The 17,961-nt window shown below is 42.2% G+C and overlaps 1 protein-coding gene across 2 annotated transcripts in view; it reads right to left on the bottom strand.

Moving 5' to 3' along the window:
- Positions 1-17,961, bottom strand: part of LOC140105384 (WASH complex subunit 2C-like) — a 42,544-nt gene that overhangs the window by 17,344 nt on the left and 7,239 nt on the right. For both annotated transcript variants that reach the window (XM_072129318.1, XM_072129319.1), the window contains exons 8-21: positions 16,532-16,624; positions 14,721-14,808; positions 14,572-14,643; positions 14,360-14,481; positions 12,988-13,057; positions 12,059-12,118; positions 11,288-11,440; positions 10,770-10,900; positions 7,898-7,987; positions 6,682-6,786; positions 4,920-5,054; positions 4,228-4,382; positions 2,952-3,039; positions 2,511-2,651 (exon numbers count right to left, since the gene is read on the bottom strand). In XM_072129318.1, coding sequence (XP_071985419.1) covers positions 2,511-2,651; positions 2,952-3,039; positions 4,228-4,382; positions 4,920-5,054; positions 6,682-6,786; positions 7,898-7,987; positions 10,770-10,900; positions 11,288-11,440; positions 12,059-12,118; positions 12,988-13,057; positions 14,360-14,481; positions 14,572-14,643; positions 14,721-14,808; positions 16,532-16,624 — 1,503 coding nt within the window. The remainder of the gene's footprint in view (positions 1-2,510; positions 2,652-2,951; positions 3,040-4,227; positions 4,383-4,919; positions 5,055-6,681; positions 6,787-7,897; positions 7,988-10,769; positions 10,901-11,287; positions 11,441-12,058; positions 12,119-12,987; positions 13,058-14,359; positions 14,482-14,571; positions 14,644-14,720; positions 14,809-16,531; positions 16,625-17,961) is intronic.

Here is a 17,961-nt window from a genome sequence, read left to right as displayed (position 1 = left end):
ATGGATGTAGCAGAGCTGTGCGTGTGTGTGAATGAATGGATGTAGCAGAGCTGTGCATGTGTGTGAATGAATGGATGTAGCAGAGTTGTGTGTGAATAAATGGATGTGAATGAATGGATGCAGCAGAGTTGTGTGTGAATTAATGGATGCAGCAGAGTTGTGTGTGAATGAATGGATGCAGCAGAGTTGTGTGTGAATTAATGGATGCAGCAGAGTTGTGTGTGAATTAATGGATGCAGCAGAGTTGTGTGTGAATTAATGGATGCAGCAGAGCTGTGTGTGAATGGATGTAGCAGAGCTGTGCGTGTGTGTGAATGAATGGATGTAGCAGACCTGTGCATGTGTGTGAATGAATGGATGTAGCAGAGCTGTGCGTGTGTGTGAATGAATGGATGTAGCAGAGCTGTGTGTGTAAATGAATGGATGTAGCAGAGCTGTGTGTGAATGAATGGATGTAGCAGAGCTGTGCGTGTGTGTGAATGAATGGATGTAGCAGAGTTGTGTGTGGAGAAATGGATGTAGCAGACCTGTGCGTGTGTGTGTGTGTGTGAATGAATCGATGTAGCAGAGCTGTGCGTGTGTGGGAATAAATGGATGTAGCAGAGCTGTACGTGTGAATAAATGGATGTAGCAGAGTTGTGCATGTGTGTGAATGAATGGATGTAGCAGAGTTGTGCGTGTGTGTGAATGAATGGATGTAGCAGAGCTGTGCGTGTGAATGAATGGATGTATCAGAGTTGTGTGTGAATAAATGGATGTAGCAGAGCTGTGTGTGAATGAATGGATGTAGCAGAGCTGTTCATGTGTGTGAATGAATGGATGTATCAGAGTTGTGTGTGAATAAATGGATGTAGCAGAGCTGTGTGTGAATGAATGGATGTAGCAGAGCTGTGTGTGAATGAATGGATGTAGTAGAGCGGTGCGTTTGTGTGAATGAATGGATGTAGCAGAGCTGTGTGTGAATGAATGGATGTAGCAGAGCTGTGCGTGTGTGAATGAATGGATGTAGCAGAGTTGTGTGTGAATGAATGGATGTAGCAGAGCTGTGCGTGTGTGTGAATGAATGGATGTAGCAGAGCTGTGCGTGTGTGTGAATGGATGTAGCAGAGCTGTGCATGTGTGTGAATAAATGGATGTAGCAGAGCTGTGCATGGGTGTGAATGAATGGATGTAGCAGAGTTGTGTGTGAATAAATGGATGTAGCAGAGCTGTGCGTGTGTGTGAATGAATGGATGTAGCAGAGCTGTGTGTGAATGAATGGATGTAGCAGAGCTGTGCATGTGTGTGAATGAATGGATGCAGCAGAGTTGTGTGTGAATGAATAGATGCAGCAGTTGTGTGTGAATTAATGGATGCAGCAGAGTTGTGTGTGAATTAATGGATGCAGCAGAGTTGTGTGTGAATTAATGGATGCAGCAGAGCTGTGTGTGAATGGATGTAGCAGAGCTGTGCGTGTGTGTGAATGAATGGATGTAGCAGAGCTGTGCATGTGTGTGAATGAATGGATGTAGCAGAGTTGTGTGTGAATAAATGGATGTGAATGAATGGATGTGAATGAATGGATGTAGCAGAGCTGTGTGTGTGTGAATGAATGGATGTAGCAGAGCTGTGTGTGAATGAATGGATGTAGCAGAGCTGTGCGTGTGTGTGAATGAATGGATGTAGCAGAGTTGTGTGTGGAGAAATGGATGTAGCAGAGCTGTGCGTGTGTGTGTGAGAATGAATGGATGTAGCAGAGCTGTGCGTGTGTGTGAATAAATGGATGTAGCAGAGCTGTACGTGTGAATAAATGGATGTAGCAGAGCTGTGCGTGTGAATGAATGGATGTAGCAGAGCTGTGCATGTGTGTGAATGAATGGATGTAGCAGAGTTGTGTGTGAATAAATGGATGTAGCAGAGCTGTGTGTGAATGAATGGATGTAGCAGAGCTGTTCATGTGTGTGAATGAATGGATGTATCAGAGTTGTGTGTGAATAAATGGATGTAGCAGAGCTGTGTGTGAATGAATGGATGTAGTAGAGCGGTGCGTGTGTGTGAATGAATGGATGTAGCAGAGCTGTGTGTGAATGAATGGATGTAGCAGAGCTGTGTGTGTGTGAATGGATGTAGCAGAGCTGTGTGTGTGTGTGTGAATGAATGGATGTAGCAGAGCTGTGTGTGTGAATGGATGTAGTAGAGCGGTGTATGTGTGAATAAATGGATGTAGCAGAGCTGTGCGTGTGTGAATGAATGGATGTAGCAGAGCTGTGCGTGTGTGTGAATGAATGGATGGATGTACCAGTGCTATGGGTGTTTGGAAATGTGTGGATGTAGCTGAGCTGTGTGTGCTTTACGACCCCCAGGGATATTTTAATTGGTGTAAAATATATTTTTTGGAAATCTGGGATGTGTCTTAGCTAAGCTTTAGCACAGATTGTCTACCAGACTGTAATGTAGGTATTAAACAGGTTTCCTCTTGAAAACCTGTATTAATGGCACAGTTGATCTTGATACATTTGCTGGAAACTTACTGCATTCTTTTGTGGTACCACAGGTAATTTTTCCTCCTCGGCTTCTACTTTAATTTGAGATTCTTCTTTCTTATCCGTTTCGCCAACCAAGGATGACTTCCCGTTTTCTTCTTTTATGGGAACAGAGGTCTTTGGCTCTTCCTGTCAAAATATGCTTAAAATGGTTTTCCGGTACAAGTCATGAACCTATCCTATTGGTGGGGTCCCAACTCCCAGCACCCCCTGTCCGCTAGTGACTGAAGAGGGTGCAGCAGGCTAGTGGCTCATATGCTTCAGCATAACACTGACAATATGATATAATGCAATGATAAAGCGCCGCAGTAGCCACAGATAAAAAAAATAAGCCATTTGTAGTGGCAGATGCAAATCATATACATTATCAACTTTCCCAAAAACCAATGTCTACAATGCCACGACTTATCATCACCTTTTACAACTTACCGAGGGTTTGGTAACTCCAGAAGAAAACAAAGGCTCCTCGCTGACATCATCTTCAAACAACAGGGACACACGATGGGTTTTCTTCTGACTGTAAATAAAGAGACATCACTACAAGACGCGCTACTACATCGACTATAAAGAAGGGGAAAGATTTAGGTGAAAGGTAAAAAAGTATAGTAACATTTGGGATGGGAGATTTTGAATAACATGGAAATCTCGGTCTTGAATTTTCTATGTATCCCCCCAGCAATCCAGGTTCCCATCCCCCACACACACTTTTCTCTATGTCCTCAATTTCTCTATATTGTATCTTATTAATCTCTCTTATTATATCACATTCCTTATTGGAGAAAATCCTTCCTTTCTTCTTATATCTTTGACTGGTCTTTCAGGTCCTCTTCTCTTTTCCCTCTATATTTCCCCCATTAGTCTAACAACCGGAAGATTTTTAGCACCACTTTATACTGATGATATCCAACTACTTACTTCTTGTAACATAATCCTTAGTACATAACACCAGTGACTGTCTAACAATTTCCGACAATCTACATCCCAAATCGTGGCCTTGGTTAACTCAAGTCTAAACAAGTTTAACTCCCCACATATCTTCTCACAGTTACTAGATTCTCTCTTCTATCAGACCAGACGCTATACAGCTGCCTCCCCTCCCTCATCTCATCTCCCACTCACATCCTCAGGACTTCTCCTAAAGCTGCACCAATCCTCTAGAATGCACTACCCCGACTAATGCTCAAATTCCATAGTTTTAACGTGCCCTAAAACCCCCATTCTACAGTCAGGCCTATCGCACTCCTTACACTGCCCTCTACTATTATACAGGTCGCTCTGAAGGTCCACGCACATTGAATTCTGTACATTAAAATAAAATGCGTATAATTGGTTCAGGCATTATCTATTTATTCTGACTATTATACTAGCAGTGTCACTACCTGTGTCACTCCTCCTTCCTCATAAATCCTAAGCGCTTTTGAGCAGAGACCCGATTCCTATTTTTTCACCTTATAACTTATTGTTCTGTAAAGCCTTATGCTATTTCTAAATGTACCTATAATCTGTACAGCACTGCAGAATATGATGGCGCTATAAAAAATAAAGATTTATTGTATTCTTAAAGGAGTTGGCCCAAATTTGTATTGTTATCCTCTGTCCACAGAACTGAATGATAAATTGCTTCATATCATAATAAATGTCACGTACAATTTTCTTCTCATATCATCTGTACTTTAATACTATTAGGGCAAAAACAAAAACCGACCTTTCTTTAGTAATTGCAAAAAGATCATCATTGTCATCATCAAACAGGCTGGGCTTCTTCTCAGTCTTCTCTTCCTCTTTAGGCTTCGGAGGGACCACTGCACCTTTTTGGCTTTTCTCAATTGGTTTGAATTTTGCAGTCTGAGTGATGAGATCCTAAATAACATTGATGGTTATGTTCTATAGAATTGTTTCCCCTAAATCCCTTCCTCATCCAATCCCTTCCCTTCCTTGGTTCAACTTGATGGACATGTGTCTTTTTTCAACCGTATAAACTATGATACTATCATCCTGTAAGAATCAAAATAGGATGGAAGGACATGCTTAGTCCACATCTCTGTTCTGTCTTCAGTTATTTGCATCAGTTATTGTGAGCCAAAACCAGATGAGGCAACTACAGAGGTAAGGTATAATGGAATGAAGTGTACCTGTTATGTGTAATTGGCTCACAAAAACTCATGCAAATAACGGAAGACCGAACAGAGTTGTGAACTGGGAGTAACATATTTATATCTATCTATCTATCTATCTATATATATATATACACACATATATATTTTTATCTATCTATCCCCTGAAAGCAGTACTTTTCGGGTTTTCCATTTCTATTTTTTACTCCCTTCTTCCAAAAGCCATGACTTTATTTTTCTGTTAAAAGAGAAAATTTACGACATTGAATACATTATGTATTACCTCCTCATCGCTGCTAAATAAGCCCGATTTTTGGGACTTCACTTCTGCAGGTGCAGGAATGGCAGCTTTTTGCACTGGCGCTGGCTTTGAGACTCCAGTTGATACCTTTTTTTCTGGCACTGAACCAAAAAAATCCTGAAAAAGGACCAGAAAATAAAATAGGAACCCGAAATGTAAGTGTAAATAAAACTTTATTTTCTTAACTTGAAATATGTCTGAAGAAAGGGCTTATCTAAGCAATTTAGTTAAAGGGGTTATGCCACCGAAGCAAATTACTTCACAAAACTCCTAAAGAGGTTAAAATATTTTTAAAAAGCCATTTATAATGGTAACCTGGAATGGAAGAGAACTTTTTATTTGTTATTATGATGTGTGTTCAGCCTCTATTCTGCTCCACATAGAAGCAGATGTGGGAGGGGCCTAGCCGGGCACATGCACAGCACTGACAGCGGCAGTTACTTCACATCACTGACTTTAGAGTCTCCTTCCACCTGTGCTGTTCAAGTAGTCCCTGCACTTACTGATCCCCAGCACGACAGGATGCTGTGTGTTACCTTCCAAGGCCCTGATATTGCTATTCCTTTTTGTTTTAATCCTTTCCACTATATACTTGAAATAGAAAATAAATGTATATTATATGCACACCTATATATTCAATAATATTTACACCCTGAAACTATCATATTAGCCTCATTTATAAAAACAGTAAAACAGTCTAAGGGCTTATTCACACGACCGTTGGGGGGACGTATATATGGCAGATATACCTCCCCCATGGGCCGGCAATGGGCGCACAGCATCTTATGGAATGGTACGGTGCTGCACGTTCTGTTTTATAGCTGGGAAAAGATTGGACATGTCCTATTCTTCCCCGGAATACAGCGCTGCCGTGCTACACGTTCTACATGGAGGGACAGTCAGTAGTGGATATTACAGGAGGATGACAGGACAGCAGTGTAGCATGGGGGGGGGGCAGTCAGTAGTGGAGACTTACAGGGCTCCAGGAGGTTTTGGAGCTCAGAGGTCACAGTTCAGCCTGATGCTTTTTTTTTTTTTTTTAATCTCTGCAGCCTCCTGTGTGATCTGACTAATGGTGGATTCTTAGGGGGAAGGAAAGGGCTGCTACACAGTAATGAGGTTACAGCCATGTTGTTAGGGGAGGACTGTCCTCTGTATAGGCTACAGTTACCTTGGATGAGCACAGTAATGAGGTTACTGCCATGTCATTAGGTGAGGACTGTCCTCTGTACAGGCTGCAGGTACCTGGATGTGCACAATAATGAGGTTACAGCCATGTTGTAAGGTGAGGACTTTCCTCTGTATAACAGGGTACAGTTACCTTGGATGTGCACTGTAAGCACCTGTGGAGCTGAGGCTTGCAGTAGACAGTGAAGATCACAGGCATCACTTATGTATACAGCCAAGCTCTCTGCCCCTCCTCCTCTCTCACCTCCTATTGGCTGCAGTGTGTCAGCTGATCTCTCAGTGTGGAGAGGAGCTGTGGAGTTATCTGTAGTGCATAGCAGCTGGGGGAATCCTTTAGCTCAGGACGAGACACAGCTACCAGCAGGGGGCGCCAGCAACCAGGACAAAAGGAGTTATCTCAGTAAGGCTGCAGATTTTGTAATAAGTGTAAATGGTGAAAGTACTTGTCACAATGCATTGGACCCAATTACAGCAATGTGCAATGGTGACACAACCCCTTTAAGTAACACAGGCGTAGGTTTGTGATAGTTGTTCTAGATACTATAAAATGACTTACATCATCTTCATCGTCAAACAGGGATAAGGATTTACTGGTTTTGGTTGCTGGTAGACTTGTGGTTTTGGTTTTGCTGGCAGCTTGACTTGGTGAAAATAAATCGGACTAACAAAGAGAGATATTTAATAAAAGACTATGAATTATTTTTAGAACAATAAAGTTACATTTACGGTTTAATGGGTTTGTGCTTAAAAAATTTACTTATACCCCAGACTATGAATTATTTTTTTTAAAAAGACTTTATTTTCATTATTTTAAAAACATAACAACGTACAAACAGCAAACATCCGCCTGAAGGGAGTACATTATACAATTATGAATATCAGCGAAAAATCCCATAAAATAATATTAATTCCGACAAAGGGTCACCTCTTCCCTGAGGCGGCAGACACACACACAAGGCTCACACAGAAGCTACTGCCCCTTCAGATGTGCACACATGTGACGGAGGCAAAGGGGTCAGATAAAGTCGGGGGAGCCATTTGGCCTTTATCAACTGATCAGGGGCGCTGATGACTGTGGAGCGCCAATTATATGCGAGTTCCATAAAGTGGAAGTCCTCCAGTTCCAGGATATCCCTATTCCCATACCATGAAACTTCTCTCTGAAGGTGACGGCTGGGTGTCTAGTAACAGTTTATAGAAGGTGGAAGTGGATTTTACAAGATCTCTAGCAATAGTCTCCAACGGACTATGCTTGATTTTTAGGTTCCCTTTACTAAGTTGAGCCTCCAGTGCATGACGTAGCTGAAGGTATCTATAGGTTGTAGGTGCCAGATAAAACTAAAAGATGCCCTGAGGATCGAGGGTCCCGTTTTGGTACAACTGTGTAAGATATTTGGACTCAGAATTCAAACTCTGGTAAAGAGTATAACTCGGGAAGGAAAGGGCATAACGGGAGACCCAGGCCCTAAAGTCATCCTGACTGTCCACCAGCTTGTTCCATTGTCACTGTCGCCGCCATGTTACAAGTGTATTGTAACCCCCGTACCCTCCCTCCCCTATAGACAACAGACTGTGAAGGATTAAAAACCTCATGCAAGCTTTCCATTCATCGCTATGAAACTGGAAATAAAGTTGGACACAAATGGAATGGAAGTGGTGCCGATATCCATGAGGAAAGAATCACTCATTTTTTTTTTCTTGAGCCATTGTAAGCACTTTGTAAAATATTTATCTGCTGAATGAAACATTGAAGGATTTTGTAGTGACCGTACCTCAGAATCCTCCTCATCAGAGAACAGACCCTTGGTTTGCTTTTTGAATGATGGTTCAGGTAGAATTTTCTCTGCTGGGATTTGTAAGTTCTGTAAGAAAGTGAAAGAAATTAGAACAGAAGTAGAACTTCTCCATAGGTTGGGATAAATAACAAAAGGAGAGAGGGACAGACGAGTGCTAGGTGGCTAAGAATCAGAGTAGCCTCCATTAGAAGATTTCAATTAATATGTTTAAAGGGAACCCGTCATCATAAATTGACCTGATTAACCATTACCTGTATGTTGTTAAGTAGATTAACCCCTTTGTCTGGCGACACACATAGCGCTTTGTCTGGCGCCACACGTAGCGTTAATTTAACGCAAAACACCGGCGGCTCGTTCCCGATCGCAGGCGTTTCCATAGAAACGCCGATGCGATCGGGCCTAGGCCTGCCCCGGTGGGCGCGACTTTGTTTGCGTTTGCAAGCGCAGACAAATCGCTACGTGTGGCGCCGGCCTTACAGATCATGTTTCTTTCTTGGCTCAGTGTGGCATCATTTAGAAAATCAGCTTTGAACTGAGATGTAAATTGGTTGTATAAAAACCATTGAGAGCTCAGCATTGAAGTCAATCTCTCTTCACTTCAGAATGAAGGAGATCTGTTTAATTATGTGTCTGGATGCAGGACCAGCAATTACAGTGAAGAGGGAATTCTGAAGTGAGGAGAGCTTGACTTCAGTCTTATACAACCAAATTTTAACAAAATGTCACTTCAAAGCTGATTTTCTGGATGATGCCTTCGCATGGACCATAAAATAGACATGTTAACTGCTGGTGATGACATATTGGTAGTGGTTTAATAGGCTGATTTCTGCTGACAGGTTCCCATCAAACTCTAACAAAAAAAAATAAAATTTAATAAATAAATAGCAAGGATATTAATATAGAAATATGTTTAATTGTCCGTCATTTTCCCTGCCTCATTCTGTTTCTGCATTTTGTACCTTTTTTAGTCCACATCAACCATGTTTTTCAGCTCTGAATATAACTACATTCAGCAAGATGGAGGGGGCGGGACTTGTCCTGTGACATCACAAACTGCTAACCAATAAGACCACAGCTGTGCATCTTAGACACACCCACACAGGCGTGTAGGTGCTTGTAGCTAGGACGAATCATGTACAGAAGGTTTATTCGATCACAAACAACGCTTCGATATTACAATTTTTTCAAATAGAGAAGAGTAATAACGAAACATTTGAACAAAACAGAAGGATCAAGCGCTCAGCAGGATATCATATAATCATATTACCAAATCTGTCCTATGACAGTACAAAATTGTCCATATGTGAGCCTTATTATTAATTATTCCACAAGTAGGAGAAAATGACACACAATTCATGCATTAAAAACACAGAAACAGCCACTTGCTAGGTAGGTAGCTAGATATTACCTTTCTAGGATGGGGCGTCAGAGGAGGATGGCGGGCATTGGGTCCTTTAAGTGCCGCTGTCAGGTCTTCACAGACCAGACAATATCATCCGGGATTGGGAAACCTCCAATCCCGGGTGTTTAACCCCTTAAACGCTGTGGATCGAAGACACCCCCCCCCCCCCCCCCACCCGGTGAGTTTACCAGGTAATCCGATCTTCCCTACAGAAGACCCAGGGTCCGGCGTGTGCCCCGCGTCTGCCGGCTTCTCTTCATGATGGGTTCCACCTCCTGCCAGAACCCGGCTGTAACTAATTAGTTACATTGTACACTGCAATACAAGTGTACTGCAGTGTAAAGGCTTGAACAAGTGTAAAAATGATATTTGGCATCATCTTGTCCATATAAATCTGTACAATAAATCTAAAGCAATATTCAACCCGCTCGGTGAAAGACGTTAAAGAAAAAAAAATACATATGTAGTGCATACATAAGACTGCGTATTCGTCTGGCGCTCTTTGGCAAAATTTTTTAAATCTGAAAGCTGATATAATCTATTTCGTCCACAGCGTATATTGTAATAGTCCAACTCGGAGGCCAATATCAACTATACAAATACTATGGTCATCTGACCTCCAGTGTAATACAACCTCAATCACCTTCTAACTTCTTATCTTGTTGTCTCAAACTTATTTTCCAGTACACCCAATATGGAGGGTGATGTGGTTGTGTTTTTGGGGCTTCATACCATCTATACACACCCTTTAATACCTACCTAGCTACTGACTATGTGAATTTACATCGCAAGACTTTGGTGAGGAGACCGCTGAAGTCTCGTGCTATCAGGAGACTTCAGTAGTCTCCTCGCCAAAGGCTTGTGATAGCACGCACAGCCGCCATGTGAGCCTGCGATGCGCATGCCCTAATGCTCCTGAAGGCTCAGTGACGTCTCCAGCTCTCAAGAGCGAAGAAGGGAGGGAGGCGGGGACGGTACTCTGCATGCCTCCCCTATTATGCCAATGCCCAAGCGCTGTGACGTAGAGAGAAGCGCCGAGTGGGTTATTAGCAAAGATAAGAATCTATAGTTATAATCCATCCGTTTCATTATATGTTTAACCAAAATATGTGCCTGCACCAGCTCAGCTCCACTTATGTGCAGGTTAGTGTGTGTCAGAACGACAGTGGTAGGTTTCCTTTAAGTAGTTAGTGAAAATCTCTCCCAGACACCATAACATCTGAGAGCTAAAGATGCCTGAAATTGTTCCCAGTAAGTTAACACTTAACAGACAGTCAATACGGATAGTCAATACTCCTGAGCACACTGAATCAAGGGGTAACCTTTATCCTTCTTTCCTTATATCCGTGTATGGGATTTCAGATGCGTAGAAGATATTTTACTCAATGAAGTATATTACGAAGTTTACGATTATCAAAGCTTTAAGTCACATACACACAGCCTCACCTTTTTCTCTATAGGTTTTTGTGCCGACGCTTCAGTCTCTTTTGTCTTAACAGTGGCAGAATTGATTGAACTTTGATCATTAAATAAGTCGTCTTCATCAGCGAACAGATCTGAGGTTTGTTTCGTTTTTTCTGTAAAAAAAAATAACAACATCAATTTCACACTCAAAAATACACCCCAGGTTTGGCAACCAACAATAAACAGTTGGGAAACACTTTTTCCCCAAGTAGTTTTATATCTAAGGCCTTTGCCAATTACAATTTATTATCTGAGACGTCCACTGATCACAATAAGGCTCCATTTCTATTCTAACATTGGGATTAGGGACAACTATTAACTGGATTCATGGTGGTCTAAGCAGTAAGAACCCGGGTGATCAGACCCTTATCCTCCAACAGTCTAGTAAACAGTAAAGTCTTGTTTGTTGGAGAAATATCATATGTGACAAAATCAGACCTGGCTAAAATGGAATGACATTGTATGTGTGTTCTGTAGAAGAACACGGAGATGCAGCATACCTGGAGGATGCGTTGGCGCTGCTCCGAAGATCGCGTCATCATCATCAAACAGACCTGCACTGGCTGAAGGTTTCGGGGGAACATTTGTAGGTGTTGGTTGCTTTTTTTTATCCTTCTCTGTCAACACCGATGAGTTTATCACATTCTCGCCACCTGCAGTGGAGTTAATGTTAACATTTATATTTACATCTAATGACATGTATCATCTATCTAGCAAAGTTCTACTCTACTGGCAGAAGTGAACAGAGCAGTGGTAGTAAGATTTAGGGACATATGACTTAAAGAAAATCTTCCTCTTGGTGGTAGTAATTTAAACTTAATATCTGTCAGCCCCTTCATGCGGATCCTGGCACATATCTTCAATAGGCTTGAAGCCGTGATTTTTGCAAAGAAAAGACATTCAAAAAGATGTCGGGGCTTTCCGCTAATAATTATGCACACCTCCTGTGTGACGTCACCAGGCTCTCCAGCAGGGGGAGACATGGAGACTATCATCAACTGAGTGCACCTGTGTGACACATGCAGTACCATCTTTTTGAAAATCTTATTTGCAGAAACCGCAGCATTTCAAGCCTAATGAAGATAAAGCCGCCAACATTAGTTTAAATGACGACCACCCAAGTAGAAGATTTCCTCACATGGAATTGCAGGAGCTCGGCCTATAAAAGTCTAATGATGGGAATCTGACCCGAAGCTTCTCTTTTAGAGTACAGTGATGTATAACCACATCTCTCACTCTGGAAATCTAATAATTATATAATAATTTATTACCTGGGAAAAGTGAAACGCCTCCATAGGGTGGTTTCTTTTTCACATCTGATGGCAAGGCTTCTGCAATGCAGATAGTTTTTTTTAAACTAAAGGTTAGAAACAGAGTAATTGACACAAGTACTAGATTTGGAGTGCGGTGGGCGCAAAAAAGGGGAGGAGATATGAGCTAGGCGCATAAAGAATCCCTCTCCTACAAGCCACCGACCATCTGCCCTCAGTCTTGCACTTTTCAAACACTACACAGTCAGAAGTCACCTTGTCATAGGAGTTGCGGATAAGTATTATATGCCTGATAAAGATGTAGATCCGGCGTTGAAACGCATTGTTTTAAAAACCTAATAAAATCCTTATTGTCCTTTACCTAATCTCATCCTCCATTTTTGTGTTGAGAGCATCAAACTTTGTGCCCTCCCCTTTTTTGTATTTCCATACACACACGCACACACATATACCGTATATATACTCGAGAATAAGCAGAGTTTTTCAGCACAAAATTTGTGCTCAAATACCCTAACTTGGCTTATACTCAAGGCAAGAAAAAAAATAGTCAAAACTCACCTTTCCGACATCACCCGTAGGTCCTATGCTTGTTTCAATGCTCCGGTGCCGCCTCGGGTCCTTCAGATCCCATCGCGATGCTGGCGGCTCACAAACAATGAAGCCGGCAAGCGGCTGAAGTCATTCTGTGTGCCGTCCAAGCGCGAAGACCCGAAGAGGAGCGGAAACGTCCCAAGGAGGAACCGAAGTACCCCAGGCGGCACCGGAGCATCGGAAACAGGGGATGTCGGAAAGGAGAGTACAGTGTTACTTTTTTTTTTTCATGCCACTGACCAATGCATTTCCCACCTTTGGCTTATACTCGAGTATATATACAGTATACATATAACATACATACACACATATTCACACATATTCAGCAGAAATAGTACCTGGTTTTGGTGCAGGAGTTTGCTCTGTTATCCTGTGCTCCTTCTTCTGCATATCGGAGAAAAGGTCCCCCTGTAGCCAACAAGACATAATGCAGTCAATGAATTTAGTCCAATGTGCTTATGTTTTCTGATTGTTATTCAGGCCCTAAAGGGGACCTTTACATCTATGCACAAAACAGTTCATACAAGCAAGAGCTCTGGAGTTCAGCCCTATGAGAATGCAGCACTGCTGATCTAATTGTTACTATGAAAGAGCGAGTACAATCAAGGACCCCTTAGGTACATTTAGACGGCCGTCCGTGGGTATGCTGCTGCATATACGACTCCATAGACGGCAATGGCGGCAGTACATGCGTGTGGCCATGTGCATCTTTTTCTATGGAGAGGGGTGGGGAGGTTCACCTCCTCCTCCTCTCGAGCGCACAGATGGGTGGGCATAAGTCTGTGTGTATGTACCCCTACTGTAAATCTACCAGCAAAATCTATCATGATAAACCAGGGAAACTTAATCATAAATCCAGGCACCGTGACTGTGGTAATCTTCTTATTCTTGTTATTGAATTCTGGGAGTGTTACCAGAGCACTTCCAAGTTGCATCCTCACAGGCTGTTTCTATGTGCCCCCCACCCTCCCGGGACCTCCCCCTCCCTCTGCCTTATGTAATCTCACTGCAGCACAGGACATTTCAGCACACAGTGGTAGGGGGAAGTACCTTGCACAATGTAACAGGCTTTGATTTTTTTTTAGAAGGAAGGAGGCAATGGGTAATAAATATGAGTAGATTACCACAGTCATGGTGCCAGGATCTATGAATTAGTATCCCTGGTTTATCATGTATGATATTGATGATACTGTGCATGCAATGTGAGCTTTGGGTAATCTGCCCAATCCATACAGTGGCTATGAGAGTGGCACACACATGCAAGATATGAGAAGAGGTACAGTGCTTCCGTGTTCAATAACACTGGTTTTATATCAGGGGTGGTAGGAGGGGTAGATTTAATTAAACTTGCTTTTCTCCAAGATATTCAGCACTGCAGCTCTGCCAGAGTTCCTGGTCTCTTATGATCAGGTTGGACTGTGACCATTGCAAAAAAATCAGTGCAGAATCCCTCTGTATGCAGAGGCAAAATGTGTCACCATTCTACCACATTAATTGACTACAGTGATTTGTAGCAGCGATTTGCCATAAGCATCAGAGTGTCCAGAGGAGATTTGTTTTAGATATTTCTGTGACTGTTCCATACATCTGAATTGGACTTGCAGAAATACACACACTAGGTTAAGATTACTTGAGCCACGGAAATGTCTGCATTAGATTTGCTGCAAGTGAATACACCCCAAAATTTTTGAAAAAATACAATTTGCCAACCTCTTCACCATCATCTTCATCATCATCAAATAGACCCTTCCCTCCACTGAACAGTCCTCCTTTATTGCCAAAGAAATCTTCATCTGTAAGTTTTGGTGGCTTAAAGATATCATCATCTTCATCTAAAAGAGAAAATGCAGAGACAGCATTACATGCATAGAAAACAGAATATAATCATACAATGAGCACTTTGTTCTAACGGATCATCTGACCATCGGAGGGAAGTTTCCGGGATTCTCTGGGCTCCTTATCTCTTTTGAATTTCCCTTCCACAGCTGGTTTTGCTGAACAGAAAAACACACATATTAGAAAACAAATACTTCTACGACAAAATGGTAAAAAGAAGCATCTCCATACATACATGATGGATCCGTCTCCTGCCGTTTCGGAACTTCTGACTGTATACGAGCCGCTAATTCATCAGCAAAGGATTTTGTTCTCGTCTTCATCTGAAAGTAATAATAATTTAAAAAAAAACAAAAAAAACAAAACACTTTTATTATGCTGTCAGGTGTATCCATCTTCCTAAAGTAATGCATGAGGGAAACTCAATAATTAGAAAATTTTGAGTAACTTAAAGGAAAGCTACTATGAAAGTCAGGCATTATAAATCAGGGAAACATAGCCTATTTTTCAGACTATAAGGCGCACCGGATTTTAAAGGAAACCTACCACTTGTAGTGGCAGGTTTCTGATGGAAATACCGGGCACCAGCTGAGGGTGAGCTGGTGCCGGAGCTTATTTTCGTTAGTGTTTTAAACCGCGGTATCGCGGTTTAAAACACTTTTTAAACTTTATAGCCGGCGCAGGCAGGTACGCGCTCGGCGCTTACCATGCGCGCGGCTCTCATTCACTTCCTATGTAGTCGCGCGCACGGTAAGCGCCGAGCACGTACCTGCGGTTTAAAACACTAACGAAAATAAGCTCCGGCACCAGCTCACCCTGAGCTGGTGCCCGGTATTTCCATCAGAAACCTGCCACTACAAGTGGTAGGTTTCCTTTAAGGCGCACCATCAATAAATGCCTGTTAACAGTCTAGGTTCATATATAAGGCGCACCGGATTATAAGGCACACCTGATTATAAGGATGAATGACCAGCAGGTGGCAGACCTGTGCACAGTTCAAGGCAGCTGAGAAAATCAAAGGATTTTTTGTGCTCCTTATAGTCTGAAAAATACAGTACTCATAGATACAGGCGCTGCACATTAGCATTTTCCAAAATAATTTTAAAAAATCCCTGTTACATTACAAAAATTATTTCTACAGTTGCCCCATTTGCCCAAGACTGTACATATTATATATTTAAATACCTTTATTAAATGAATTCATTAATAATGTATAAAAATACTATAAATTACAAAAAGGTCTTTTTATTACATTTTAACAAGCTCTACGAGTCCCAAAAGAAAGGCGCAAAAGATTTTAAGGTAGCGCAAAACAAGAGTTGCGCTCTTAAATTGCCAAGTACGAAAATTCGCTAAAAATGCCCTTGTCATTGAAGCCTTTTCAGCTTTGCTTTTGTATTTCTAGAATGGTTTAATCCATCATAAACATTGAGTTACGGTATATGTGTTGTCTGGGCCAATCATACAATCACTCATGAAAAACCTGAAACTAGCTCTTAATGGGTTTAAGGGTGAAGGGAATCAGTCACACTGAAAATGTAATGCAGGCAGCATATTATAGAACAGGAGGAGCTGAGCAGATAGTACATTGTGTCCTGTCTGCAGGCTGCATGTTAAAGAACTGATAGGACTGCCGCTCAGCAAAAGAGACTAGGGTTGTAAGTGAATAACAGCTATACTCCTCTATAATGGCTATAATGAATCCGCACATAGTGCATAGTACCCTAGATTCTACAATCTGCTCAGCTCCTCTTGCTCAATAACATGCAGCCTGAGAATAGAACTGCATTTTAAATGTGACCACTAATTTGGTATACACAGCCTACAACATTGTCTGTTCTGTTCTGCACCATAAATCCGCTGACAGAGAGGGGCACAGTCTTCAATCAAGCGCTGCAACCCCTACATTATTCACCATGCACAGCAATGCTTTCTCTTGTCTGCGCATGGAGTTAAAGCTCAAGTGAACGAGTCTTCTGACATCTAATACCACAGGAGTCTTAAAATACGGTAAAGACAATTAGAGCAATAACCACCACATCTTACAGATTTATCATTGTCCTCTTCATCCTCCTTGTCTGAATCTCCAAACAAATCTGACCCATTATCTTCATCTTCGTCGCTCAGAGCAGGATGGTGCTATATAGTACAAATGGAACATTTCACAGTCTATTAATATGGTTTGCTTTTAATTGAAGTTAGTGTCAGTACTGAACTAACCAATGTGTCTCCATGGTAATAGACAAGTATAATCCAGCAGTCATATTCTACTACAATTGTCACTTTATGCCAGTGTACAATTGATAGGTAAGCAAGAAAATAGTTCTCATAGAAGTATAACTGCAAGATCACATTGGGGGTCATTTACTAAGGGCCCGATTCGCGGTTTCCCGACGTGTTACCCGAATATTTCCGATTTGCGCCGCTTGTACATGAATTGCCCCGGGTTTTTGGCGCACGCGATCGGATTGTGGCGCATCGGGGCCGGCATGCGCGCGACAGAAATGGGGGGGGGCGTGGCCGAACGAAAACCCGACGTATTCGGAAAAACCGCCGCATTTAAAAACCGAAATGTGTCGCTTGGGGAGCGCTCACCTTCACCTTCTATGGGATGGTGCATTCCGGGGCGTTAAGATTATTTTCGGCGCTGCAGCGCCACCTGGTGGACGGCGGAGGAACTACCATCTTAAATCCCAGCCGGACCCGAATCCTGTGCAGAGAACGCGCCGCTGGATCGCGAATGGGCCGGGTAAGTAAATGTGCCCCATTGTGTCCATAGTTCCTCTATGAACTTATCTGTTTTATACAAAATAAAAATTATTGTTCAGAAACATGATCAATTAGTTAAATGCATTGCGAAGTCTAGGTGGTAAGCTCCATTTTGAGTAAAAATTTTAAATGTTATTTATAAGGGGTTTTCCAACGAAGAAAAGTTAGGACCTATCCACGGGATAAGCCCTAACTTGCATATCAGTGGGGGTCTCAGTGCTCGACAATATCTGTCAGCTCCATAGAGATTAATGGAGCAGAATGGTCATGTGCAGCCGTCTGCTCCAATAGACTGACAGAGCGACAAGGGTTACGACAGAGGTACGTGGGACCCCATCAGACCCCTCGTTTTTGTGATCTGTGGGGGTCTCCAACTTCAATTTAAAAGGGATTTTTGAGGGATTCTGTAAAACTCAAAAGGAGGGCGGTTGAAACATCATGGAAAAGATTAAGGGTGCCAACTCTTCTCTGGCTTCTGGTTCCAGCAGCTATTCTGCAGCCATGCACCAACAGATTGGTCACAGCCGGTCTTGTGACTGCCGACACTTATGGCCCAGCCAGAAACAGGAACAGGGAATCAGAACAAGCACACAGAATTAATTGTACCTGTGCCCGCCCCAGGATTTTTTAGAATTCCAGAAAAAACCTCTAGAACAATGTAATGCGGTTTGGATTTCTAGCCCTGAACATCTCCTATAATGCTGAAG

The sequence above is a fragment of the Engystomops pustulosus genome, chromosome 11, assembly GCF_040894005.1.
Source record: "Engystomops pustulosus chromosome 11, aEngPut4.maternal, whole genome shotgun sequence".
In the NCBI taxonomy this organism is placed as follows: domain Eukaryota; kingdom Metazoa; phylum Chordata; class Amphibia; order Anura; family Leptodactylidae; genus Engystomops; species Engystomops pustulosus.
The sequence above is the reverse complement of the archived record's forward strand: the minus strand, read 5'-3'. Positions and strand labels throughout refer to the sequence as shown.